Raw genomic sequence first — 27,966 nt, 5'->3', positions numbered from 1 at the left:
TGCCAGCCACAGCCAGATGTTGCGAAAGATCAGGGTGGGGTCGCTTTAAGCAGCCTTGCCCTCTGTGGGCAGCGTGGGGGTCGAGCGGTCGATCGGGTGTCCCAAGAGGCAAGCCGCTGTGGCCCGGCCGTAACCTCTCCTAGGTCAGGGAGGCTGGACCAGCACCTCATCTACATCTTTAAACTGTCAACATTCCAGGAAAGAAAACTAAAAAGCCCGCGGAAACCGATGCCCCGAGGCCTGGTTTCTGGGCCCAGACTTCATCTTATTGGCAAAATGCCTACGAGGGGTCCCAGCAGCCAGGGAGGGTCTGCGGGCTTGCCAGGGACCGGGGATCAAGAGAGTTCTCCTCTTGGTTTGCTCTTAAAACGGATCATGCCTCCTCGAGCATCGGTCTGCTGCCTCGGGAACTTTGCTGCTTGGGTAACACAGCTGCCCCACCGCACGGGCCAGACCCCTCTACTTGGAAGAGTCAGGGGGTTTCAACTTATTTGAGACCAAGGGGCCACGGTTCTAGGCACCCCTAGGCGTGGGTCCTGTCAAGGGGCACGATTCACCACACGCGGTGTCGGGGGTGGGGGTGGGGGGCTCTGTAGGTAGTCGTGTGGGCTTGAACCCAGAGGGCTTCCCAGACCCTGAGGGAAGGATGGGCAGGCGAGAGGGGGCCCGGGCTATCCTGGGGGAGGAGGAGAGTGCCACGCTGGCTGGCAGAGACGGCCGTCCCGGGTGTGGTACCCCTGGAGGGACCCAGGGAGAGAGGCGGCGGAGGGATTGGGATTTGGCCGCGCAGGTGTGGAAGAACGTCTCGTCTGGGTGCCCAGCCTGGGGAACGGGGCCCGTGGTCTGGCGGATCAGAGTCTGGGCTCAGGGCTCCCCTGGGTTGTCCTGCCCTGACGTGAATCTGCGCTCGGTGACACGCTTCACACGGCAGTCGGACCATCCCAGGTCTCTCGAGGGGTCCCCCAGCAAGTGACCAGCTTGTGCACGGTGTGTGCCTGTGTGTACGTGTGCCCTTAAGCAGGTGTGAGCACTGTTCTTCTGGTGTCTCTGGTCCCAGGGACTCGTAGCTGGCTGGCGTGCCGAGCGCCTCCTCTGTGCTGGGGGCTTTCCACCCGGGATCGCTTGCTCCCACCAGGTCCGTATGGTGGGGATCCGTCCAGTGACTCAGCTAACGAGGAACAGACCTGAGATTGGAACGTGGCTTTGAATACCCCAGGCCGCCTCCTCCGGCCAACCCCTTCCCACTTGGTCTTCTGGAAAATTTCCCAGTCGTCACCCAGCTCCTTAGCTGCCAGCTCTCCAGATGACCCTGTCCAGGCCTCCTTTAATTCTGGGATCAATCATACCCCGTAAATCACTTCCAGAATCTCTCTCCGCCCCGTTTTGGAATTCCTTAAATAGGCTCTGCCTGCCCTTCTCCAGGCCTCTGTTTCTTTCCTGAGCCCTTACCTTGAGCCACTTCGGTTCTGCGGGATGTCCAGGTGGGTGACGGGGTCGGTCCTGTTGCCTCCGGGACGCTGCCTCCCGCACGCGGACCCCAGGATCGCACGCGCGACGCTCCGAGTCGCCTCCCCGGGGCGGCTGCTTTTGCAGAGCCCGGGCTCACTCCTCTGTCCACCTCTTGGTTCCCATGACCCAGTCCTCCCTGTGCTGAATTTGAGCCCCAGCGAAAGCCCGGCCTCCAGGCTTGTGCCTTTCTCCATAAACACTGGTGCCTGGTCAATATCTCGGCAAGAAAATAAAGATGAAAACCCTCCGAAGAGGGGTAGTCTGGTCTTTTTCCAGTCACTTGTTAAAATATTTCCTGATCTGATTTCGGCGGTAGTATAAACAGCCCGTGAACGACTGCACCCGGGCAGGGCCCTGAGGCCCGTGCTGTTCGGAGCAGCGGCCCGTCTCTGGGGTATGTCAGGCACCAGGCTCTCGCACATTTTTCTCTGACGACTCATGCTTGCTCTCTGTCCTGCTGCCCCTTCCTCCCCACTGTGACTTCTCTTCTCGGCGCCTTGGGAAACTCTGAGCTGGAGGGTTGGCCCAGCGGGACCCAGCTGCACGGGGTGAGCTCCCTCCCTGAGTGCTCCTGACCTTGCCCAGCGCACAGCTCAGGGCCCAGGGCCCGCGGGGAGGCCGTGGGGCGGGGGTGAGCACGGAGACAGAGAGCAGGCCCGAGGTAAGGGCTTCCGGGGTCCTTCTCCGCCCCCACGTCCTGCGGCCCCTGGGCCCTCCTGCCTCTTCCGACCCGGCCCGGCCTCAGCCGTCACTACTCTGGAAGGAGGGGGCGGTGTGGCAGCTGCCCCATCGGGATGGGAGGGAGCTGACTCTCCCAGAGCGCTCTGGCCCGGAAACGGCGCCCTGGGCCTGGCGTCCGTGGCGTCTCTGCTGGGCCGCAGACTGCGCGTCCGAGGCCGTAACCGGACTCCGGGGCTGTGGATGAGCGTGCGGCTCACCTGCTCTGTGCGCTTGCCCGCTGGGCGGGCACCGTGCGCAGCTTTGCCCAGGGGCTGGTTGAAGGCCGCCGGGCATTTACCGAGCACCAGAGCCTGCACACGGCTGCGCGGCTCAGTTGGATGCAGGGACACGCCGCCTGGCCCCGGGGCGAGGGGGAGACCCGGGCTGCCGTGGTCAGTGCGTGGCAGGCCCTGGCGTGCCTCAGTCTAAGCAAGGCTCACCTCCCTCGTGCTGCCCCGTCCTGACCCCCCAGCCCCCTGCCGCCCCGAGAGAGGAAGAGCAGTGCCTGTTGAGTGCTGGGGAGACCGGGGGTCAGAAGCCAGTCGAAGACCCCCGCTGACGGCATGGGCCGGGCCAGGACCGGGCTGGCCCCCGGCCTGTCTGTTTCCGCGTCCCCGTCCACATCCTTCCCGAGACCTCCCGGCTGTGTACACTGTGGCTCTGAGGGCATGTTGTGGCCAGGCTGCTGGTGTGCCTGGACTTGGGACTTGGGACTTGGGGGTGAGCTGTGCTGCCCAGGGCGTCCGGGGGACACGGTGTGGACGCTCAGAGGAGGGGCGGGGCCGGGAGAGGCGGGGGGAGCTCCCACCAGGCCGGGTGTTGGGGAGGCTCTGCAGAGACGCCAGCTGTGTCCCGTTGAGGCCATGTCCGGGAGGGAGGGGCGCACCCTCTCCTTAGATGCCTTCCCCTCCTCCTCCTTCTTTAATGGTGTATGTTTTTTAATGAAGGAGGATGCATTTTTTGTAACAGTCCTTGTGGGAAAAGAAAAGTATAGAGAAAATAAAACTCACTGGTAATCCCCACACTCAAACTCTACTGGGTCTGAGCACAGAGAGGAGGGGACTGAGGGAGAGGCGTGGCGGCTGGCCTGGAAATCAGGGCGCAGCCCCGGCCCCGCCCAGCGCCCTCCCCCGCAAGGAGAAGGCTGAGGAGTCCCAGCACAAGTCCCGATTTGGACGTTCTCCCCTCACTCTATAAGGACAGCATTCCGTCCTCCGTCACGGCCGCCGTAAAAAGCCTGATTCCCTGACAGTGTCTCCTGTGGTTGGACGTGGGTCGTTTCCATCTCCTGATGCTGTAAGGGGCTGTGTTCGTGGGGCACGCTGCCTTGGACTTGACCCGAGCTGCGTCTACCCCGGTGGCTCATGCTTCCTCCCTCAGGCTGCTCTCTGGTGGGGAGGAGAGTGTGCCGGGGGCTAGGTGAGCAGCAGACTCCCCCCCGCCCCACGTGGGCATGAAGGGGGGCTCTGGGTGGCCTTTGCTCTGTGGGTGTTAAGGCACAGCCCCCGCAGGAATTCAGGGCTTGATAAAGGTGGCCTTCACGTTGGCCCTTGGCCGGGAGCGAAAGGATTAGTCACTGAAATGGGCTGGAAGAGCGAACACACCATCTGGACCCTGCCTTCCTCTTGCATCTAAACGCGTTCCAGATGGATCAGAGATGGGAACTGTGCAAACGAAATCGCAGAGCTCTCTCCCAGAAGGAATCGTGGGAGACTGGGTGTTACAATCTGGGGGTGGGAACGCCATTCCCAGTGCGACAGAAACCCCAGAAGTTGTAAAAGAAAATAAAAGTTTTACTCCATAAGTGTCAAGAGTTCCAAAACAAAACCCGAAACAACCAATCAGAAAGAAAGAAAGAAAGAAAGACTGAAAGAAAGAGAGAAAGGAAAGGAAGGAAGGCAGAAAGAAGAAAGAAAGAAAGAGAAAGAAAGAAAGAAAGAAAGAAAGAAAGAAAGAGAAAGAGGAAGGAAGAAAGAAAGAAGAAGGAAGAAAGACAAAAAGACAGAAAGAAGAAGGAAGGAAGACAGAAAGAAAGAAGGAAGGAAGAAAGAAAAGAAGGAAGGAAGGAAGGAAGGAAAGAAACACAGAAAGAAAGAAAGGAAGAAAGAAAGAAAGAAAAAAGGAAGGAAGGAAAAAGAAAGAAAGGAAGAAAGAAGAAGGAAGGCAGGAAGAAAGACAAAGAAAAGAAAGAGAAGAAGGAAGGAAAGAAGACAAAGAAGGAAGGAAGACAAAAAGAAAGAAGGAAGACAAAAAGAAAGAAAGAAAAAGGAAGGAGGAAAGAAAGAGACAGATAGAAAGAAAGAGAGAAAAAAGGAAGGAAGAAAGAAGAAGGAAGAAAGAAAGAAAAAAAGAAAGGAAGCCAGAAAAAGAAAGTGGAACGTGAGCGTGTGTCACAGAGAAGGGGTTGATCTGCTGTAATACTTACAACTCCTCTAAGTCAGTAAGAAGAGGCCAGAACCACCCCTCCCTCCTCCAGAAAAGGAGACGCAGAAAAGACCCGAAGAGTTCTTAGGAAGGAAGATACAGATAGTCTTTAAATGCACGAGCGGATGCTGGCTCCCTGGCAAGGAATGCAGGTGAGACCCCGGGGGACACGCTCCCCCCTGGGCAGGCGGACGAGGAACCAACACAGACAGCACACGCTTCGGCTCCAGGGAGGGAGGCGAAGCGGGTGCCCTCGCACGCTGTCCGTCCACGCCAGGCGGTTGCGGTATCTGTCAGAACACGAAAACCGCCTGGCAACTTCCGCGGGTCTTGGCTTTTTCCCCGTTGATACGCGAATGTACGCAGACACCTGTAGCGGGCCGGCGGGGTGGCACTGGCTGGCAGGGCAGAGGACTGAGGTGGCCCGTTCCCGTCGCCAGAGCCGCGTAGACCGGAACATTCTGCAGCCACAGCGCGGAACACAGTGCAAGGAGGAGGGCCGGGCTTTCCTGCCTTCCTATTTCCTGCAACCGATTGGTCTCCCGGGTCTGAGTCCGTCACCATTAAAGGGAAAAACACATCCGTGGGCTTGCGTGTGCGTGGGTGATGAGGAAGGAGGCACAGACGTGGGGACCCGTGGTTTTTCGCTCAAGTGGAGGGCTGGGTGCAGCCCTGTCAGCATCTCGTGAGTCGGGTGAGGGCTCATTGGAGCACGTGGGTGGCGGCAAGGTGGGCAGGTGTGTGGCTAATGGAGACGGGGGACAAGGAGGTGTGGGCTGGCCGCTCCGGGAGGAGCCGCGGGCCTTTCCTGCTGGCAGGCGGCTGCTTTTGGCCCCAGTGCCTTAGTCAATTGAAAAAGTTGTGGTTGAAAAGAAGGGGAGGGGCCCGGGGGGCTCAGTCGGTTGAGCATTAGGACTTCGGCTCAGGCCACGATCTCACAGCTCATGAGTTCGAGCCCCGCGTCGGGCCCTGTGCTGACAGCTCGGAGCCCGGAGCCTGCTCCGATTCTAGGTCTCCCTCTGTCTCTGCTCCTCCCCCTGCTTGTACTCTGTCTCTCTCTCTCTCAAAAATAAATTGAAAAAAAAGGGGGGGGGAGTGAAAAAGAGACAGAAATGAGCAGTTCGGGAAGGGACTCTTACCAGATGGCTGTGCATGTGACAGTCGGTGATCTTTTGACAAGAGGAGCACACACGCATAGATCTGTGGAACCGAAACTGTCCTCCGTGACCGCCATGCACTCATTGTGCAGGTGGGGAAACTGAGGCTGGCCCGTACCTCACCTAGAGTCCCACAGTGGGTTGGGGGCAGAACTCCAGAGGCATCGTCTGTTTTAATCCTCGGAAGTAGGTGCTGACAGTGTCTTCGCTTCACAAAGGTGAAAAAGTGCCAGCGCCGCGCGGCTGAGAGCAGGGTCTGAGATGTGGCCCCGTTCCTGTGGGAACCGCATAGCACGTGGAGGGCCACACACCCGCCTGGGGACTGAAGGCTCGCGCATCTTACCTTCTGTGTGGGTGGCAGCATTCAGGCTGTGAATGGCACCTGCCCCGCCCTCCAAAAACCAGCGGGGACACGAGGCTTTGAGGGTCCTTCATCTGGTGAGTTGGGGGAGGGGCATTGTGACGTCAAATGACAACGGAGTCCCCTCTGCCCTAGAAGAGCTGACATCCCCACTTGACCCTTAGGGCCCTTTGTGTCCTGTTCCCACAAGGTCACTGCTGGGAGGTAAACTTTGGCCCCCAAACTTGAGCCACTCTTATTCCCACCGGGGAGGTGGTCTGTCCTGGCAGAGCACAGAACTGTGGGGGGAGGAGCTGAGACCCCTTCATTTGCTTGCCCATCGTGAGAGTGTTATGGGCGTGCCAGGCTCACGGGCAACTCACAGGAATGTGCGACCGGTCTGTTCGGCCGAACCATGGGGAAGTGCCATCTTGGGGGCCGAAATGGTTCGGCGTCCATTTCATTGGTTTAATCTAATACTCGAAGAGTGAGCACAGAGGAGGGCCACCGGTCCCCCGCGTGGGGCCTAGGGATACCTTTCCAGAGGTGACACCTCTAAGCTGAGGTCCACAAGATGAGTGGGGGTTCGCCACGAGCGGCAGTTGGGGCAGCAGGAAGATTCCAACTACAGGGAACGGGATGTGCAAACCCCTTGATGCTGTGTGACCTTGGCCTTTGAATTCGGAGTTAGTGTGACTGAAGCATAGTATGAGTAGAGTGGCAGAGAAGAATGTCGAGAGATGAGGCTTTCGTGCCTTTAATTGGGTTTTCGTTGGCAAGGGCATATTGCCGTCTTTATCCACTGATCCATCCATCCACCTACCCAGTGTACCCACCTACCCGTCTGTCCATTGCTTATCCATACCGTTAACCCACCTGCTCATCCATCCATCTGTCCACACCATCAACCCATTCCATCCATCCATCCATCCATCCAGACCATCAACTCATTCCACCACCGACCATCTATCCAGACCATGAACCCATTCCACCACTACCATCCATCTAGACCATCAACCCATTCCAGCCTTCCATGTATCCATCTATCCACACCATGAACCCATCTACCCAGCCCGTCAGCCCATTCTACCACCCATCATCCATCCAGACCATAAATCCATCCACCCATCCATGAATCTGGACCATGAATCCACCCCTGACCTCCATCCCCTCTTCTGTCATGGCACCGCGCTGCCCCGTCCACCACACCACGGCCCGCTCTAGTGTCAGGGTGGTATGACCACGCAGACGTCCACTTTGAGGCTCCCTGAGGGCGAGGAAAGACTGACTCACTTGAGCCTCTGAGTGCTTACTTAGCACGGTACCAGGCACAACTGGAGTCTCAGGCTGTGTGCGTTGACTTGAATTGAGACACAGGATGCTTCTGGCTGTAACAGCAGCTGGCAGAGCCGCCAGGATAGTGATGAGGAGCTGACCGTGTCTTAGGAGTTAGTGGGGGCAGGGGCTGGCTCTGGAGCAGCGGGGGATGTGGGAGGAATAGGGGCTCTCGGCAGAGGCGGGACGTGGACGGGGGGCGAGAAGGAAGGAAAGCCGTGTAATTGACAGTAAAACGTCAGAGAACCATCATCTAGGGAACAGGGAAGTGGCGAGTCAGTGTTTCAGGATCTTTGGCTATAGATTCAGAGATTCTACTAATTCCGCAAATAGTCTTGTTAACTGTTCTTGGCTATGAAACATAGCATACTTACTACAGCAAATTGGGAAAATACGAAACCTGCTTTTACTTTTCCATTCTCTCCTGGTGTGTGCGGATTGCTATAACAGGACACCACCAACTGGGTGGCTTATAAACCACAGGAGTTTATTCCCTCCGGTTCTGGAGGGTGGGAAGGTCTAAGGTCAAGAGTCGGTGTGATTGGGGGAGGACCCTTCTTCCACTGTGTCCTCGCGCACTGGCAGGGGTGAGGAAGCTCTTTGGAGCCGCCGTCTTTGGGGCTGACGATTTCACTATATGAGTTCTGGGGGGACACAGGCATTCAGTAGCCCCGTCCTCACGCTTTTCCCTTTTCCTGGCTGAGCTCGGGCAGAAACAGTATGGCGCCTGCCTTGGTCGTTACACTGTAAATGTCGCCATGGCTGCTGGTCACGGACCGTATACGCCCGCACTGGGGTTCATGTCTCTGTTGCTCTAGTGCTGGACTTGGGTCACTTCCAGTTGTTCGCTTTATACATAACACCTGGATGAACATCTTTCTGGTAAATCCTTTCTGCCTCTCTTATTATTTCCTTGGGGTGGATTCCTAGACGCTGACTCACTGCATCAGAGCACAGGAACGTTTTAAAGCCCTTTTGTTGCAGATGACATTCCAGCCAACGGCAGGCATCTGTCGCCTGAGCCACTGCACCCTGGGCAGCATTATCCCCGGGTACCGACCCCCTGGGGGACCCGTGGGATAGACCTGGGCTACCCACCTGCTGGAGGCCGGTCACTGCCTCCTTGCTGCTCCTGGGAGGCATTGGGGGGCTGTCGTGTAATGCTCGGGACCTGGCTGGGCTGCCTGGGCATTGGGGCTTCAGTTTCCTCATCTGGAGAACACAGTGGTACTTCCTACCCCACGGTGTTACCGTCAAAAGTGGGTTATTGATAACAGTTATGACTCACATGCATCCAGAGCTCCTCCCATTTAGTCAGAAAATGTCAGGGAATCTTCTGGAACCGAATGGGCAGTCAGTAGTTGCTCACTGTCACCCCTCTGCTCCCCCTTCCTCTCTGGGGTCGTCTGTGCTGTGTCCCTGCTGTGGCCCGCGGAGTAGACGGTGATACCAGGTCCTGCTGCTGGAAGGATCTTCTCCCCACCAGGCGGTCACATGGGATGAGCGTGGTCGGGGCGTGCGCTGGGGCACTGGGGAGGGGGGCGGGCTGGAGCTGGTGTCTGGGGCGTCCCGGGCTGGCCTGGGCGGGGAAGGGCCGAGGCATGAAAGGAAGGGCGCGATTTCATTCGGACAGCAGCCTGGTGTGGGGCTGCGGGATGGGTTCTTGCCAATGATCCGTCCAGCCTTGCAGGTGGCTCCACGTAGCCCTGCCCGCTCTGCACCAGGGTCTGGAGGTGCCGACTGAGCCTGGGGACCCGGAGTGCAACTCTCATCCCTGGGGGAGGGGGGCTCGGAACCCCAGTTCATCAGCACACGGAGCGTGGGTCCAGGGTGTTCCGTGGGACTGGTGGCCAGACTGGGGCGTGACCGTGGTGCAGACCAGTTCTGAGTTCTGCCGCCACTTTGTGGTGCCTCCTTCGAGGGAGTTGATACAGTTTTGCACCGTTAAGTGCTCATTTTGCGTCCCTGTGTCTGGTTTTGAGTCATCATCAGAGTGTTCTAAAGACTTGCTTGGCTCTAGTAATTGAAAAATGCCTTCTGGTCCTGAGGGAAGTCACGTAACGTATCCCTCCAAAGGTCAGAGTGACCCAGTGCAATACTCTTTTCCTTGGATCGCATAAGCCAACAACATGATTTCAGTGCCGAGAAAGATCTACTAGCAACAGAACTCCACCAGGATCCTTCCGCGGCCCGCGCGCCGAGAGCCGTTCCATCTGGGCCGCGTGAGGAGCATTCGGGCGGGTGTGCAGGGCTCGCTCGCACAGACGGTGACTTCGATTTGTAACAGGAAATATTTCTCTTACCTTCATTTATCACGTTGTTTGCTTTGTGACATTTAATATGTGTTACACCATCTCCAGGGGCTCATTTTCTTCCATTTCTAAAGTTGTCTCTTCCGACGAGGATCTCAGGGCAAACGCCAGCTGATGTCAGTGTAGAAAACCGGTGAGCCAGCAGATACATTTGCCTTTTGTCCACATTTCAGTCCAGAAGGGTAGGGGTAAGCTGGACTCGGGCCTTAGCAAAGGGGGGGCCCGTGAGGATGCATGGCGTCGGGTGGCTCATTCCAAATGCAGACTCTGGGGAATGTTCCTGGGAAGTGCAAACACAGTTTTGCTTTATAAAGTTAAAAATTACCCATCACTGGGACGCCTGGGTGGTTCAGTTGGTTAAGCGTCCGACTTTGGCTCAGGTCATGATCTTGTGGTTCATGGCTTCGAGCCCCGTGTCGGGCTCTGTGCTGACAGCTCGGAGCCTGGAGTCTGCTTTGGATTCTGTGTCTCCCTCTCTCTCTGCCTCCCCCCCCTTCTCTCTTTCTCTTTCAAAAGTAAATAAACATTGAAAAAAAATAAAAAAGAAGTATCTTAGTTCATATATCCTTCTATACTGTTGTCTTTACGTAAAAAAAAATTGTCCACCATGAAGGCAAAGGTGAAAAGGTCTGTGACTGACCTGAGGGTTTACTTTTAGCTGGACATGGAGAGAGGACAGTTACTTTATCATGCCATTTCCTGTTGGACATTAATTGGCTTTTATTATTCTGTTGATTTGTTATAAAAACAATGCACACCCATCACAGAAACATTAAAAGCTACTGAGCAGTACGAAGAAGAAAATAAAAATGAACCTTAATCCCTTCCTTGTTTAAACCATGATCCTGGTGATAGTTTCTATTCAGTGAAGTCAAATAAATTACCAGCTGAACATTTTGATGTGTTTATTTTCCAGTATTTGTTCCATGCCTGCATTTACAAAATTGGGATTACAGGCCACTTTGTAATAGTCTTAAAATATGAGTGAATCTCAATAAATGAGGAGTAAAAGGAAATTCCCTCAATCTGATACAGGACATTGATGTAAAATCTACTTCTGAGTTCTTTCCCCCCCTGGGATCAGGGACAAGGCAAGGACATCTGCTCCTACCATGCCTAGTCAACATTGCATGGCAAGCCTTAGACAGTGGAAGAAGGCGAGAAAAGGGAATAAAGCATGTGAACTGGAAAGGAAGAAGTGAAATTGTCTTATTTCCAGACCACATGATTATCGGTGTTAAAAATTCTGAGGACTTCACAAAAAAGCTTCTAGAAGTGATAAATAAGTTTAGCATGGCCACAGGAGTCAAAGTCAATTCAAAAAGTCCCTTGTATTTCTAGAGAGTAGAGGTGGACAATTGGAAATAGAAATTTAAGCAGCCATTGCAGTAGCATCAACGATATGAAATGTTTAGAGACATATTTGACAAGATACTTGTGCACTGAACATTGTAAAGCATTGCTTAGAGGTCTTAAAGGAGGTCTCAAGAATTGGAGAGGTATACCATGCTCATGGACAAGAGGCTGTAATATTTCAAAGGTGTCATTTTCACCCAAAACTGACCTCCAGATTCAGTGCAATGTCAGTTAAAATCCCAGCAGACATTTTCAAAAATAGACATTGATAACACGATCCTGAAGTTTGTGTGGAAGGGCAAAGGACCTGAAAGAATGAAGAGAATGTTGAAAAAGAAGAATGCAGAGGGCTCCTTCTGTATGATTTTAGGACTTACTCTAAAGCTACCACGATCAAAGCATTCTGGTGTTGACATAAAGACATGTAGACCAAGGGAATGGAAGAGAGTCAATAAATAGTCTTGCTCATATGTGATCAGTTAATTTTTGACAACGATGCTAAGGTATTTCACTGGCAAGAGGGTAGTCTTTATCAGCAAGTGGTGCCGGAACAGCTAGACATCTGTTTGCAAACAAACAAACAAACAAACAAACAAACAAACTTGGACCCTTATTTCAAATCATATATAAAAGTTAGGATGGATCATAGGCATACACGTAAGATTTAAAACTGTAAAAGAATCAACGAGAAAGAAAACCCTCTGTTTAAATCTTGATGAGGCAAAAATGTCTCAGAAAGCACACACACAGTACGATCTAGAAAAAAATCGACAGGTTGGACTGGATCAGATTAAAGCTTCTGCTCTTAAAAGAACCTGTTATGAAAATGGGAAGGTAAAGCCACAGATTGGAGCAAAATGCCTGCAAAAAACACACTTACATCTAGAGGAGAGAAAGGAATGTTGTAGCTCAACAGCGAGAAGATAGACGGCCCCATTTGAAACTGGGCAGAAGGCGGGCGCAGACATCTCATCAGAAAAGATGTAAGAATGGCCCATTTGCAAATGGAAAGATGCTTAACAGCTGCGGTCGTCGGGGAGCTGCAAACTAAAACCAAAAGCAGGTACCAGGGCACACACAAGCATTGGCGACGATGTGGGGAAAGTGCCGTCCACTCGGGAAGACGGTTTGGCAGGTTTTTATAAAGCCCATCATACTTAGCAGGGGACCCGGCAATTCCACTGGGACGTGTTTACCCAAGAGACGTGAACGTATAACGTCCGTGGAAAGACACGTGTGAATGTTCACATGCTGCCTCATTACCCCCCAAAACTGGGAACAACCCAAGCACCCATCAGCAGGGGGATGGCTGGACAAATTGTGGTTCACCCGAGCGGTGGGATCCTGCACGGCGGTAGCCAGAGTGCGCACGTGCAACAGTGCGGGTACAGACGCGTTTCGTTAAGTGGAACACACAGACGCTAAAGGTTGTATGCGATCCGATTCTATTCGCGTGGCATTTGAGGAAAGGCAGAATTGTAGAAAAAAGATCACTGGTTGCAAGGGGCGGGGGGTGGGAAGAGGGACACGAGGGGCCCTTCTGAGGTGATGACAATATTCTGTACCGTGACGGTGGGTGGTTCCTGGACCACACATTAGTCAGACTCCCTGGACCGAACGCTTAAGAAGAATGAATTTTACTACGTGCGGATTATACCTCCAAAACCCTCACTTAAAATAAACAACAAAACCCAGGAGCATTTCCCCATACAATTAAATATCCCTCAATCAAAGAAATATCACTTAATCAAACGTTAGTAACATCAGCTAACATTAATGTGACAACAAATGAAACTCATGAGTGTGTGATGTTAATGTTATTTGGATGCACAGTAATATTTTTGACCCCCCCCCCCCCCCCGGTTGCAACATTTACTTTCTTTCAACGTTTTTGGTGTTGTGCCTGATTTCACGGCAAGCGTCTCTAAGTATTTATACTTCTTCCTTACTCGGTGTTGGAGGTAAGTTCCCACTGGGTGAAGGGAGTGAATGCTTCGCGCAATCTCAGCCCCGAGCATCGCACTGTCTCCTAGAAAGCTTCAGTTTGGTACGTTAACAAAATATATCTATATTTGCCAGTTTGGTGGGAAACAAGAGTCTTGCTTTAACTTGGGTTTATTGAACTCCTAGCGACATCAAACATAATGTATTTGTTTGTTTCCCTCCTTTGTAGCTGTGAGAGTTTCATATACGTCTGTCATGAGTATTGCTGTTAACAAATTTCCCCTTTGTTGCTCGCTTGGTGTGGTTATGCTTTGCCGCCTTAAAACCACTCGGAACTTAGTACTAGCTCTGCGAAAGACAGCAGTCTTCTGCTCGAGCAACCTTAGGGGGCTTGGGAGTCCGCGAGGGGGAGCGGCCGGCAGGGACCACGCGTCTGCCGCTGGTGTCCCGTCGAGCTGCTTTATTGGAGCTGAATGAGCCGTTCCCAGGGTGGTTTCCCACACGGCTGGAGGGCAGCCCTGGGTGTTGGCCGGGGGCCTGGGTTTCTCCGCACATGGGCCCGTCCGGGGGCTGCTTGGGCTTCCTCCAAGCATGGAGTCTGGTTCTCGGCGTATCGCAAGCCGCTCAAAACCCAGACCCACAAGTTCGCACCCAGCACCTCCACCGCCTTCCCCTGGTCACGTGGTCCCAGAACCCACCTTGATTCAAGGGAGGGGACGTAGACCCCGCCTCTTAATGGGCACTCGTGGTAAAGAATTTGTGGCCATTTTAAAACTGCCACGCTTAAAAAACACATTTTGGTATTTTGTGGGGGTTCATAAAATTACGTGGGTTTTATGTGACTGTGGACTTCGAGCATTTTTCAGAAGGGGAGGTGGAGACAGAGAGATGGGCAGACGTCCCCCTTCACCCTCTACCAGCGCTCGCCCCTGCCCGGACAGAAGCCCCTCACTATCTGGCTGGAATTGCTCTGGGCCTTTCTGTGTGTGCATTTATATGATGTGGTTTGCGATTGCGTGGACGGCTTTTATTTAACAGGAGAAGGGATGGGACTCTTGCTGTGTGATTTACTCTTTTCCCTTAGTGACCTGTCTCGGCGGTCTTCCCGGGTCAGGCCGGCTGGACCAGCCCCTTCCTGTCCAGCCTCTGCGACGGGTTTCCTACGCGCACTTTACGTGACGGGCCCCGGCCGGTGGGCACTTACCTGCCTTCCATTCTTTGCTGTCGCAGACGCCTCCGCCTTTGCGAGCTCCCTGCAGAACTCAGCCCTGAGGGGGCGATGGCGGGTCACTGTGCCTGCACATCCCGGTTGTTGCTGCTGGACCGCCGCCCCCACCGAAGGGTTCCCTCCCGTTCCGGATTTATCTCGGATCCCTAGAGCACGTCTCCCCTCCACTCGTACGTTGGTTGGTTCTGTTCACCATACTGCGCATACGCTCTGGGCCAAGCGCTCCCCTCCCGCCGCGATTACGGGCGACACCTTTCTGACCGGGATCTCACAGTCCAGGAGACGGCAGGCCCCCCGGGGCACCTCCTGCCAGGCCAGTGGGGGGAGGGCGTGGCGCGTGCGGGCTGGGGCCTCTTGTTCTCCTGGGGTTTCGTTAAGCCAAGGGGTCTCTTCTGGACACCGCGTTGACTCGTCATAGTCGCTCTTGAGGGAGGGAAGGAGCCTGGATCCGGTGTCCGTGCTGGGGACTCCAGCTACCGTTCCTGGCTCTGTTATTACAGCCCCTTGGTAGCAGGGGGACTGAGGCTCAGGGTCGGAAATGCTCGGGCCAGTGCAGCCTGCGGATTCCAGAATGTCGGGACGGTCAGTGCAGAAATGGTGCAGGCCCCCCACGGGTGCTGGATGCCCGGTAGGCCTCGGAGAGCGTCGCTGAATGGATGGGGCGCCCGCAGCCCCCCGGGCCCGCTCCAGTGACGGGTGTCGCTCGTCCATCACGGAGCCGTTGGCGAGTCCGGTCTGGAGCCGGTGCCGATCTGTCCCGCGCCCGCCCTCCCTCCTCAGCTCGGCGCCCTGGGCCCCATTCCCAGGGTGCCGGGCCTGGGCGAGGCCGTGGATGCAGAGGGCCCCCTGCCAGTGTGACCCCGGCTGGCCCGATGGCAGCCAGCCCGCCCTCTGGGCCTCGTGGAAGCAGGTGGGGCGGTGCGGAGAGCCTCTTGCCGCAAACACGGCCGGCCCGGGCCGTGCAGTCTGGCACTTGGTGCCATCCCTCCCCCGCCCCTTCCTTCCAGAAAGAGGAGATAAATTGCCTCCGGGGAAACTCAGATTAATCATCCGGTTCCCCCTCACGCCCGCGGGCTCCGCTTCTGGCCTGGCTCCTGCCGGCAGCGTGGGCCGGCCGCGGCCCAGCCCGCCCCTCTGCCCCGCGCCGTCCCTGCAGTGGGCCGGGGGTTCGCGTCCAGCCCTGCTCTGTTCCCAGCCCTTTGTGGGACGACGGGAGAGACGTACATACGTCCCTCTGTTTCTGGAAAGCCAGACGGAGAGCAGGGGGGACGGAGCGGAGCAGGCACGCCCCCCGGTGCTCGGGCCGGCGGGAAGATTCCTCTGGTCCCTCGGTGGTGCCCCGTGGGGCCCTCCCCGTGTGATCCTCCCGTGTGGCCCCAGCAAGCCTGGGGGCTTCTGCCGGCCTCCACGCGACGTCGCCTTCCCGTCCACTCCTCCCGTGGGACTCCTTCCCACGTGCTCTGACCTGCCAGCCGGTCCTCGTGGGAGTCCTGGCAGACAGCAGGACTCCCTCCCGGGAGCGTGAGAGGGTGTGACTGAGAGTGTGTGTATGAGTGTGTATGTGTGTGAGAGGGAGTGAGTGTGAATGTACGTGAGTGAGTGTGTGTGTGTTGAGAGTTACCTTCTGGTGGGGAGGGGCACCAGGCTGGACCGTACGTAGGTGCCCTCGGCCCAGGTGATGGCACGTACGTGTGTCTGGGCCCCATGAGGGCACCTGGCCAGCATTTGACCACAGCGTGGGGTGATGTGTGGGGGGCAGGTGTCCAGACCCTCGGGTCAGCCGCGGTGACGGGTGGAAGATGGGGGTCACGGTCCGGGGCAGGCCAGGAGTAACCTCCCCCCTGGGGCCCTCCTTAGCCACACCGTGTTCCTAGGGAGGAAGTGACGTAGGTGCACGGTGGGTGTTCGGGGCCTCAGCTGCCTCCCTCCCCAGGGTTTGTGGGCACGCGGTGGGTGCCCAGAGACTCAGCTGCCGCCCTCCCCCGGCCGTGGAGGTGCACGGTGGGTGTTGAGGGCCTCAGCTGCCCCCCTCCTGGACTGGGACCACTGCACTCGCAGCCCCAGTGTGCCCCCTGTTGGGAGGCCCTTCGAGGAAGGGGCACGAGCTGGTGCCAGCTCAGGGAGGCTGTGCCTGCCTCTCTACCTGCTGCCCTCCGTGGCCTTCCAGAACCTGTTTGCGTCCTGGCTGCGTCACCTGCTCGTGGAATCCCCGTGTCCTGAGGACTCCCCCCCCCCCCCCCGCCCCCGCTGCCCCCAGGACCACAGTTGCTGCGTGGACGGAACGCCACGGGCATCTGCTGGAGGGAAAGGACAGGACCGGCCAGGCCGCTGCGAAGGGACCGGCACCAAGTGTGGTCCTAACTGGACGGCCCAGAAGCGCCCGCTTTTCCCAAGGCTGAGCTGCAGCCTGGGGGGTTTCTGGGCCCCCGGAGGACGGAGCAGGAACGAGGGAGGTCAAGGTCTCCCGCCAGCGGGGCGGGTGCGGCCTGTGGGCCGAGGGCGTCCCGCTTACGAGCGAGGACCCGGCCGTTTGTGTGCGCCGGCCGAGCGAGGTCAGGCTGGGGGGCGCCCCGCGCGGTGGCCCTGGCCCGCTGACCGGCCGTGGGGCGGGCTCCGGGTCCCCTGTGCCCTCTGCTGTCTGCAACGCCGTCCGGCTTTCAGTTCTGACGGGTTCTTAGCTCACCCTGCCCCCCCGCCACGACTGCACTTCACCCTTAGCGTGACACCGTGAGGTCAGAGTGAGGAGCAGGATGCGGCCTTCCCGCTCCCCGTCTCCGGGCCCTCGTGTTGGCTCACGGAAGGAGCGCTCCCAGGGAGCCCGTCCTGCGCCCCACAGTCCCTGCCCTCCTCCCCGCACACGGTGGGGGCGGTTGAGGGGGGCACGGGGCAGGTGCCCCGTGTCATCCAGCAGTCCGATCTCAGGCCGGGTGAAGGGAGTCAACGCTGCTTGCGCCGTGGCCGTGGCCCCTGCCGGCCGGCATCCCGGTGCCGGCCACCCCTCGCGGTGTCCCTTCCCTTTTGCCGACGGTGACGGGGAGCCTCCGGATGGAACCCACTTTCCCCAGGGCCGTGGGGCTTGTGGCGGGAGGGGGGGAGCTGGGACCGGAGCCACATTTGCCGAGCCCTAATCCCGGGGCCTTCGGAGGCCCCCCCGGGGGAGGCGGCTCGAGGAGGCCCGTCCTGGCTGTCCGGTCGAGGACGCAGATGCTGCACAAATAGTCACATGCCACGAAGCTGAGGCCGTGTCAGCGCCCCGAGCTCTTGCTTAGAAACCGGAAAAGGGGCCAGAAACACCTGACAGACGGTGTCTTTGGGCACGATGGGCTCCGTGCTGGGCTCACCTCCAGGGAAGACAGACTGGCAGGGGGTCAGGGATGTCGTAGGGGAGGCTAGTGGGGTCTCTCGGTGGGGGAGGGACGATGACAGCGAGCCCCCGCCAGGTGCGCCCTCACGTCTGTTCCCGCATGGGACCCTCCAGTGCCCATAGGGCAGGGTGGGCAGAGCCAGGCTCCAGTCCAGCCCCCTCTAGCCTCAAAACTGCCTGAGCTGGGGTCCAGGGGTGCTAAGGCCCCGCGGCAGGTCCCTGGGGGCTCGAGCAGGGCGGTCGTGCCGCCCGCCGCACGACCCCAGGACTCTTTCCTCAGGGACCGTGGTGGAGCGGTCCCCGCAACGCCGTGGCATCGGTGGGGTGGCGGCCGGTGAGAGCCGGGGCCTCCTGGACGGGACCGGGCCCTGATGTCCGCAGAGGAGTGATGGGAGCCACCGAAGGGGGTCACGGGGCGGCTTCAGGCACAAGGAGCCCGTCTTCCCCGTGTGGCAGCGAGCCTGGCCTGCCCCCAGTCGATGTGAGCTCCAGGGCTCTGCCCTGTGGCAGCCCCGGGGTGCCGGAGGGGGAAGGACTTGGAGGCGGTCTGAGCGCATTTTCCACCCCTGCCTGTTTGCTTTGTTCCCACAGTTTGGTCACTGAAGAGGAATTTCTGTCGGAGCCTCCGAAGGCCTGTTTGTTTTCCGACCTGCTGGGCTGACCTTCCTGATGGGGCCACGGAGGGCTGGTGGGAGGAGCCTCGGCCCTGGGTCGGGTGTGGGGGGGGGGCTCTGCCCCCCCCCTTCCTCGCTGGTGTCCCTCGTCCTTCTTGCTTCCCCGAAGCGTAGGAGGGAACTAGTAAGGACAGGGCAAGGGCTGGTGCTTCCGCGGGTGACCGTGTGGCGCTCTGCTGTCACGGGACAAGTGGAGCCCTGGGGGGCAGTGGCCGTGTCTGCCGGGACCAGGGGTACGGGGATCCTCCTGAGGTTTGCAGCCCAGGGGAGCAGACCGCACACGGGCCTGAGGTACCTGAACTCACGGAAGGGCGCATCTCTGAGAGCAGCGAGGTTACCGCACGCGGGAGGCGGACGCGCCGTGATTCGGGGACCGCGTCATGAGCTCCGTGTGGCCCCTGCCTGTGCCGAGTGGACGCGGGTTCGGGGCTGGCATCGTGGCCCCAGCCGGGTCCCAGCCTGCTGGGGCCACTCGGGGTGGTCACTCCCCGTGCCCGCCCGTCCTCGCTCTCGGAATCAAGGGCGCCCGCACCCAGGTTATTTATGACTCCTTCTAGCTCTAAAATTAGACAGTTCTGAGAATTTTGAAGGTGTAAACCTTGGTGGTTGTTTAGAGAACTCTTCACGTTTTCTTTTGGCGGTAACGGTGTTGACTCAGGGGTGCAGAGCGCCTGCCACTTGGCTCGTCCCATTGGGTTTGTCCGGCAGCCCGCAGACACCTGGCAGGATTTGGCCCTGGTCTCCGTTGAGAGGAAACGGTGGGCTGTGGGCCTTGGAGGGTGAGCCGTGGCGTTCTGGGTCCGGTGGGGGGGGGACGCGGCGGGGGGGGGGGTGTCCCAGCACGCGGATGGAGTCCCTACAGGAAGGGCTGTATCGTCCCCGCCGGGGCGCCGAGGGCGCAGGCTGCGTGCCCCACTTCTCCCAGCAGCACTGTCTGGAACCTGGGGCCTTCAGCGCTCCATGCGTGTGTCACAGGAGGGCCGCAGGAGGGCCACCAGTGAAGGCAGGGGGGCGGACGGGGGCTGTGCAGGTGAGCGCAGGGCAGGGACAGAGCGGCCCAGATCAGCGCCCGTCCTCAGGGATCCCTGAGCCCAGAGGCCGATGGAGCCGGTCACCGTGGGGGACGGCGCTGATGGTCACCTTTCGATGAGGTAAAGGTGCTGTGATGCCCCCACCCCTGCCGCCCGGCGCCTGGGGTCTGGTGGGAGCCTGTCGCCCGAGAAGGGGACCCGGGGTCCCGGAGATGTGGCAGGTGGACGGGACGGCACAGGCGCGCACTCCCTGGTGATAGAGTCGCGGAGGGCACTGCTCTGGCTTCGGGCCCCGGGACTCGGAGGACCGAGGAAAAGGTCCTCTCCCACGGGGCCTCTGTGACCTGGTGGAGACCAAAGGCACCTGATGGTTCCAGGTCCAGGGAGCAGGTTCGGACAGCCCACGAGCTCCTCCCCGAGCCCGTAGGACGGGGGCAACAATCAGCCGCCGCGCCGTCCGGCCGGGATGGGCAGAGCCGGGGCTTCAGAGGCAGTCTTCACCCTCAGCAAGTGTCTGAGAACACGTGTGGCCTATTTAGGGGAAAGCAAAAAGCAAAAAGCAAAAAACGAAACAGAAGGAGTGGAGCTTGAGCCCGAGCCGGACACAGGTGCCCTGTGCAGGGGGTCTGACTGTCAGGGCCCCGCGCTCGTGCCTTCTGGGCAGACGTGGGGGCTGTGCGCCCCACCCCCCCCCCCCCCCCCCCCCCGCCGACGGCTGGCCAGCTTGGTGTCCGTGTGGCCCACAGGTGGTGGGGCCGCGCGTGCCCCGGGCGTGCCGGGCTGTGAGGTCACTCCCGGGGGCCGCTTTGGGGTCTCGCGCCCTGCAGTGTGCCGCGGGGCGGGGGCAGGAGCCCCGGTGGCGTGGGGCACCCTGGCTCTAGGTCCCCAGGGGCTCTGGGCAGATGGCTTTCGGAGTGACTGTGGAAGGTGCAGAGGCCGCCCTGTGTGGTTGGTGGCCGCGCCGGTTGACCTGTTAGCCAGCCGGTTGCGAACCGTGTCCGTGGCGCCTCCGGGCCCCGATCCGGGCCGTTCGTTTCTGCTTCGGCTCCTCGGTAGGCCACTCGGTCCCGCATTCCTTTCCAGGCTCCTGGTGCTGCCTTTTGGGCACAAAGCGCCTGTGGCTCCAGCCCCCGGGTGCTAGGACCTGGTTTGCTCCCCGAGAACCCAAGACCGCCCAGGAGTCTGCCGAACGCGGTTTTCGGCTCCCTGGGCTCCGCAGAGCCTGAGTGGGACGCGGGTGCCCGCTGTTCCCAGCGCACGGTGGCCCGCGTGCGGCGAGGGTGGCGCGGTCTCACCGTGGTGGCGGTGGCCTGGTTTTCACGCTGGCGGCCTCAGGCGCCTGAGCGGGCGCTGGGCGGGTGCCGAGACGCGGCCAGTTCCCTCTGTGTCTCCACGGGGTGCTGAGACGCGCAGGGGGGAGGCCCGCCCAGCTGTTGTGGAGGGAGGAGGAGGGAGGGCTCGCGGACTGTCCGGGGAATGTGCCCCGGGCAGCCTTTGCTGGCAGAAGTCCTCTCATTGGCCTCAGCGAGGCGGTGACCTCAAGACCTTCTCCCTGGGGACGGTGGCGGGGGGGTGATGCTGGTCTCAAACCAACGGGCACCTGTCCCCAGAGCGCTGTTTCCTGGGGGCGTTCTCATCCTCACGGAGGCACCGAGGACCTTGGTTTCTTAAGAAACTGCCTTTTGACAGGGAGGCTGTGTCAACGGGAGGGAAAGTCCACGGAAGTTCTGTCCTGCCAGATGCCTCCCAGGCCCTTCCCACACCTTTTATAAAACTTCAAAGTATTTTTTTTTTTTTTAGCTCTGGCACAGGGAGCCCCTGGCCGGCAGGAGGGGTGGCGTTGGGCCTGGATGGTCTGGTGGCCTTTTCAACTTGTTTAGCAGAGGCCTGTGAACATGTCCCGGAGGCTTCTGGAAAACAGCTCTCCCCCACCGGCGATGGAGAAAACAGGTTTGCGAGCTGCCCATCTGGGAAGAGCACGGCCAGCTATCGGGATGGGGGCCCCGAAAGCCCAGCCGGGATCTCTGGTCACTCCCCTGGCCACCGCCCGTGCTGGAACCGAGTCTCAGAGATGAGCCAGAACTGCGTGCCATCACTGTGGCAGGTGAATGGGCGGCTGGCACCGGCCGTCCCTTCCCACGGCCCGAGTCCAGGTCTGGGCTCTGCCAGCGCCTGAGCCCGATGTCAAGCGGACAGACGTCCGGCAAGGGTTGTGGGCAGCCCGTAGGACGGTCGCCAGGGCCACGAGCTTCAGAGGCGCCGCCCCCGCCGTGCGAGGGGGTGACCGCGCCGTGTGGGGGGCTGGGTCCTGGCAGGAGCCGAGAGCCACCCAGGGAAGTCACAGAGGCCACAAGAGGCAGTGATCCTGTCCACGAGCGGAGGTCAGTCTGGACCGAGAGTGTCCCGGGTCCCCACGCTGTCCCTTCCTCCGCCCACCTCTGTATCTCCTTGGTTACAGCGACAGGGGTCTGTGGCAAAGCTGAGTTGTGCAAACGGCCGCTGGCGGCAGAAGTCTGGGATCGAGGTGACATGGTGCCTTGCGGGGAACTGAGGGCGGGGGCGTGCTTCGTGCTGGAGAAAAGCAGCTTCTTCTCCTTGCGGCCCCGGTGTTCTCGGAGCCTGGCCCGGGCTGCCGCGTCCCGCATCCCAGCCCGTCGCCGTGTGGGGAGGGTAGCCCACGGGATGCCCTCTGCACCTGCCGCCGCCCTGGACGCTCCCCTCCGGGCCTGCCCTCTCGGGCACGGGGTCTCTGTCAGGGCCTCGCTGGGCACGCACTGAGGCTGCCCAGCCTCTGGGGCCCCCACGCTCTCCGGTGGTTATGCTGAGCTCCCAGTGAGGCAGCTGGCTGCAGGATTCCTGGGATGCGGGAAGGGGAACTGATGCTGGGGGTCCTTTCTCACCTCCACATCCTCCACCCCTGTTAGGAAAGTGGGACTTGCCTGTGGAGCGAGCCTCGGGCATGTGGTGAGCCCTCTGGGGAGGAAGGCTGGGGAGCCGATGAACTGAGTAGTTGAGGAGGGCCCAGGATCCGGGACAAGCCTGTGAGTCCACTCAGTGGGGGCTGAGTTTTTAGTAGCAGGTGTCAGAGTCTGATCCAAGTTGTGACGAACATAAGGACGGATGTATTGGCTCATGTGGGCGATGGCTTCAGGCACAGCTTGATCCAGGAGCAAAAGCAGTGTGGCAGGAGTCTGTCCCTGCTCGCTGACACTCCCCTCAGCCCTGGCAGAGGGCTGCCTGAAGCTCCTGCTTCATGGTCCCCAGTGTGTGGGGCCAGCAGAGCCCCAGGATGGAGCTTTGTTGGCCTGGGCCAGTGTCTGGTCCACCAGGGCACCGACCATCTGGGACCAGCTGGTGCTGTGGCCTCATTGGCCTGGTGGCAGGGGCGGGGCCAACCCCCTACCCCTTCCCCCACCCCCGTCCCCACAGGGAGGTGCTGGGGCTGGGCTCCCCTAACCTGGGCATCGCCCGCTGTGATGTGGAAAGCGTTGGGGTTCAGAGCCTGTGGCCGAGAAAGAATTCTCGAGACGTCTTCAGTGCGAAAAGGTGGCTTTATTAAAGCACGGGGGCAGGTCCGTGGGCAGGAGGAGCTGTGAGAAGCGACTGCTTACCCACCGCCAAGTCGGGAGGGGGCTGGGGACAGCACAGGCCTCCAAGGGATTTGGGAGCAAGGTTTCCAGGGCCCCGAGAGGGCTCACTATTGTTGGGAAAAGGTCACGTATTACCGTATTACCGTTTAGCAAACCCTCAGTCATGAGACCTTTCAGATGCGTATCAGGGGACTTTACGCTTGGAGTCTGATTGCTACCTTATATCTTGGGGGGTAGAGGTGAAGGACGTTTCCGAAGGGATTTTTACGCGATAAAGGACACTTACAGGATCCCGGAGGTCGGGATGAGGTTAAGCTAAGATCGCCTTTTGCCCCTGGCGAAGTGTCATCATCGAGGCAGCTGGGCTCCCAGAGGGCGGTGACTCTGCCTGTCCCAGGGACTTGTCCAGGGGCTGGACGCAGTGAGGAAATTTAAGCTTTTCCTTCTGACTCTAAGTTGGAGTTTGTTTTCTCCGCGGGGACTCCCGGGGCCTCTTGCAGTAACGTGAGCTGAGCTTTCCGTAGGGAGCCGCCTTTGTTTGGGGGCAGGTGTGTGGACAAGCCCGTGGTCCTCGAAGCCTGGAGGTCCCTGCTCTTTCTGATGTGAAGGAGGGAGCCGGGGTACAGGGAGGCCACGTTCGGGCCCGAAGGCCCTGGGGCACCGCTGCCCTTCTCGGAGGAGCCCCCGCCGGAGGGCCAGGAACTTTCCGGAAGGGAGGCAGGGACCTGCTCCTCGCTCGTTCTTGGTTCTGCTCTGTCTTGTAGGCAGAGGTCTTCTGGGGACAAGCGAGAATTGCATCTTTGCTGTAAACAGTTATGGGACAATCGTGTGTTAATCGGGTGACGAGGGGGATAAAACGTGCTCAGGGCGCATGGGGTGTGCGGGCTCCAGCAGAATCCATGCACGGTCAGTCTGTGTTCCGCCACCAGGGGGGGTCCCACCGGCCCCGCAGCTGCCGGTGGACGAGGGAGCCGGGCAGGCGAGGGTTCGTTCCTGCGACGGGAGCTGGGCTGGGAGCACGGCTCTGGGGGCCGCAGTGCACGTCCCCCCAACACCCGGCATCTGAGCTGGTTCTGAGCTGCCTCCAACTCCCCTGAGCCCTCCGGGCGCTCCTGGGAAGGTGGGGGTGCCCTGTGCCGCTCCTTCCCTGCCTGTCTAACCCCACACCTCCCTTCCTTTGCCATTTCAGCTCAGCCAGCAGATCTCCTGAAGGTTCTAGATTTTCACAACTTGCCTGACGGAATAACAAAGACAACAGGTTTTTGTGCAACACGGAGATCTTCCAAAGGCCCAGATGTCGCTTACAGAGTCACGAAAGATGCTCAGCTCAGCGCACCTACCAAGCAGCTGTATCCTGGTAAGAGACGGGCGTGTGTGTCCTCGCTGGTGGGTGGTGGTGAGGGGATGTGTGTTCTGGTGGAGGGCACGGCTCTCCCCTCCTGCCTCCCGCCAGAGCGCAGAGCTGGAACCCCATGTGGCGGGAGAAGCACCCTTGATTTTCCGGGAAGCTCTTCTCAGGATGCCGGTTTGAGCTCGTTATAGTGAAAAAACCCAGCAGCCATCACATGAGCCCTCACCACCGAAGGTGGGGGCGTGAGGCCTTGTCCATCCCCCTCGCTATTCCAAGCAGGTGCATCTCCAGCTGTAGACAGACTGCCAGGACCCCAGGTGCAAAAAGGTGATGGACGGTTCTCCGGTGAGGTGGAGAGAGACCCAGGGTCATGGGAAAGGAAGCCCTCGCACACAGAGGCTTAATTGGGGGCAGTGACATTGAGAGACGCATGAATCGAGCATCACGGCTCCCAGCAAGAGGGTGCAGGCTTTTAATGAGAGGTGATTGCCAAGCGCCAGGCCTCTGCTTTTAATGACGCGCCCGGCACGGGGAGCGCTGTTGGCTGCTAAGACGTGGCATCCGAGTCGTCCTGGTCCCCCGGCTGCGGACCAGTGTGGCGCCCCCTCCCCACGCCCCAGAGTGAGTTCAACCCTCTGGGCTTATCTGGCCGCGGGGAGACAGCCGACGGCCGGTCGGTCGATAAGCTCTCCCCCTGCCTTAAAGGAGCCCTTTTCGCTTCGGGTCCGAAAGGGGCCGGGGCGCCAGGTGGATCCGTTCACCTTAGGAGACGCTCTGTAATTATTAGAAGACTGGGCGTCATCTGTTTGGTGACCTGGCTGTGACCCCGACCTTGGGCGGCCCTTTGACAAATGGTGGTGTCTCTGCTCCCGCGTCCCCCCCCGGGTCCCGAGGGACACATTCTTCCGGGGGCTGCTGTCTGCTCCCTGGACCCCTTGGACTCAGCCGGCCTTTAATCCGTGGGCCCTTAGGAGGCTGTCCCTGAGAGGGGCCGGGTCGGCCCTTTACAAGAAGGTCACTCTGGGTAGATGAGGTCAGCCAGGGACACCGCGTCCCCTGTGGAACCGTCAGGAGCCCACCTCTGGGTCAGGGCCCCCTCGTGCTCCCAGCAGACGGCTGCAGGGGCCTCCGTGCCCAGCATCCCGGGAGCACTTCCTCACCTTTGGGGCTGAGCCTAGACACACGTCTTAGGATCGCCCTCATTCTCGTCTTCACCCAGAAGCTGCCTACATCCTGCCCCACGTCCCCTGCCCTAGAGAGACTTGGGGGGCTGGGACCAGAGAAAGGCTCGAGGCGGAGCGGTGGGGGGCTTCCCCAGGCCCCGACGGCCGCGCGGAGCGTGTGTGATGCTATCCCCGCGTAAGGCCTCCTGGGGAAGCCAGGTGGGCCGCCTGGGAGGTAGCCTGCCGGACGCCTGGCTCGGGGGGTCTCTGTCACGACAGACTCCTGGGGTTTCTTTCCTTCTGTCTTCCCGGCCTCCTTACGTCACGTCAGAGAGATCACATGGACCTCGGAATAGAGACTAATTATCGGAGGTCTGGTCTGAAGTCAGGAGTAAGACACGGCATGGTTTTCAAGCCCTCGTTTTCCCTAAGCTCTCCAATTAGTAACTTGATTACACAGTTAGCGTTTAAACACAGTTAGCGGGGTGCTCTGGTTGCGATTAGCCTGTGGAGTCGAAGGAGCCCAGACAGAGCCAGACAAAGCTGGGGACTTGCCTCGGGCTGATTTGAGCAGGGGTTTCTGTGGGGTCCCTTCTCTGAGTGTGGAGCCGCTGCGGTTTGCTGACCCCCGTCAGCCAGAGTGGCCCAAGGACGTTCTTCCGGGTCCGTGTCCTGTGCCCGTGGCCTCGGATGTGAGGAAGCACACGGCTTCTGTCCCTTCTCGCGGAACCTCTGAGCGAGCCCGACGCTGGACGTCCTTTCCGCTGTGACGCCCGCCTCCCGGGGCGGGGGACAGTGTGGCTGCTCGGAGACGCCTGGGTCAGCTGGGCCGGCCGTGTGGTCCGGTGGCCACGTGCATGGTTTTAAACGTGTCTTAGAGCAGAGGGAGGCCGACGTCCAGGTGATTAACTTCCATGAGGAGAAGGCCCCGGACTTGTCTGCAGCGGGCCACCTGGATCCTCTGGGGAGCAGTGGCCCCTTCACAAGCCGGTGGCCAAGGCTCGCGGGTATTTGGGAGCCTTTGTGGGGACTCTTCCCCCAGCGTGGGCCAGACACGGGTTAACCCAGGTGCCCGCCTCGCCCGCTCCTTTATTCTGTGTCTACGTACGAGCCTTCCGCAGTGCAGGCTTCTCTGGGGAGCCCGGGTACCGTCGGGGGGGGACCGCAGGCGGGCAGCCTGGTGCTGTGTGCACCTGCTAGCCGGACAGAGACTCCTCCCTGACCCTCAGAGGTCTTCCTCATCTCCTTGGGCCCAGGGGTCTGGGTCCTGAGGTCAGTGGACCCGGGACGGCAAGCGGGGACCTGTCCCGGCAGTTGGCCCTGGGTGGCCCTGATGCCGTGTAAGCAGTCTGTAGGGATTAAGGCAGAGCCCAGAGCTGTGACGCTTTGGGGGGCAAGCCGGAGAGGGTGACGCTGCTTGCCTGGGGGTCCCCGGGCCTCGCCACTCTCTGCTTGCAGGAGGGACACCGTGTCAAGGAAGACAGGCCCGAGACCCTAGAAGATACCATCATGGATCCCCCGTGAACGCAGGAGACCAGTGTGTCCCATCAGGCTGCCCCCACTTCCTGGACGGGCGTCTGCCCTGGGGCCCCAGTGACAGGGGCTCCTTTGTCCATAGAACCAGCTCGGCCACATCCACACTGTGCCCTCTGAAGGCTTCCGGAACATGGCACGCTTCCTCATGATCACGGGCCCCCTCCTCTGTTCTTGTGCCTTGGATTGGGGTCCCCTCTCCATTTTGTCCTCCACCTGGTACCCTCGGGGCCCCCGAGACTCCCTTCATGTTCCGGATCCGAAGCAGGGGCGGGGTGTCACAATGTGCCCCCACCCCGTTTTGCCTTCCCCCCAGACCTTCCCTCCTGGTGGGCCTGGCGTGTCCGGGAGCTGTTGGCGAACGAGGATTCAGTTTAACAGTGATGCCCTTATTAAACTCCTACTGTATACTCAGACTGCCCCAGTGCCTTTGGGCCTCGGCAAAGTAGACAGGAAATGACTCAAGGAAGTCATCCCTTAAGGAAGTCATTCGTCTGCCCTCTGTCTCCACCTTGGGCCCCCCCCCCCCCCACCTCCCTGAGTTGGCCTTTGGGGGCTGGTTGGTTTCACCGGTCGAAGCAGCCACGGTGTCTTCCCGTTGGCTCGCCCTGGCAAGATCTCCGCACCCTGGGTCCTGCAAAGGTCACAGAGGCTGCAGCATGCAGTTTTCCTGCCCGCCCCTCCCCCCTTGGCCTGGTGCCCTGGAGGTCCCCTTGTCCCCAGCATGTTACCCTGCAAAAGCGGGGGCGGTGGCCTGGCTGTGCAGCTCTTCCATCAGCAGAGGGCGCTCACGGATCGCTTCTGGGCTGGACGCGGCCCCCACCCCCCAGCCCTGCCGCCCCTCGGACCTTGGGGCGGCTGCTCGACCGGGTTGCCATCCCAAGGAGCGGTGGGTCTGATAACAGAGTCCCTCCGCGTCCAGGTCCGTGAGCCGG

The 27,966-nt window shown here is 59.5% G+C and overlaps 1 protein-coding gene across 1 annotated transcript in view; it reads left to right on the top strand.

Moving 5' to 3' along the window:
- COL5A1 (collagen type V alpha 1 chain) overlaps positions 1 to 27,966 on the top strand; it is a 148,662-nt gene that overhangs the window by 10,641 nt on the left and 110,055 nt on the right. The window contains 1 exon segment of the mRNA XM_030293787.1: positions 24,174 to 24,341. Within this exon segment, the coding sequence (XP_030149647.1) occupies positions 24,174 to 24,341 (168 nt within the window).

Source organism: Lynx canadensis, chromosome D4, assembly GCF_007474595.2.
Source record: "Lynx canadensis isolate LIC74 chromosome D4, mLynCan4.pri.v2, whole genome shotgun sequence".
Taxonomy (NCBI): domain Eukaryota; kingdom Metazoa; phylum Chordata; class Mammalia; order Carnivora; family Felidae; genus Lynx; species Lynx canadensis.
Note: the sequence above shows the minus strand (reverse complement) of the source record. Positions and strands in the feature narration are given on the sequence as shown.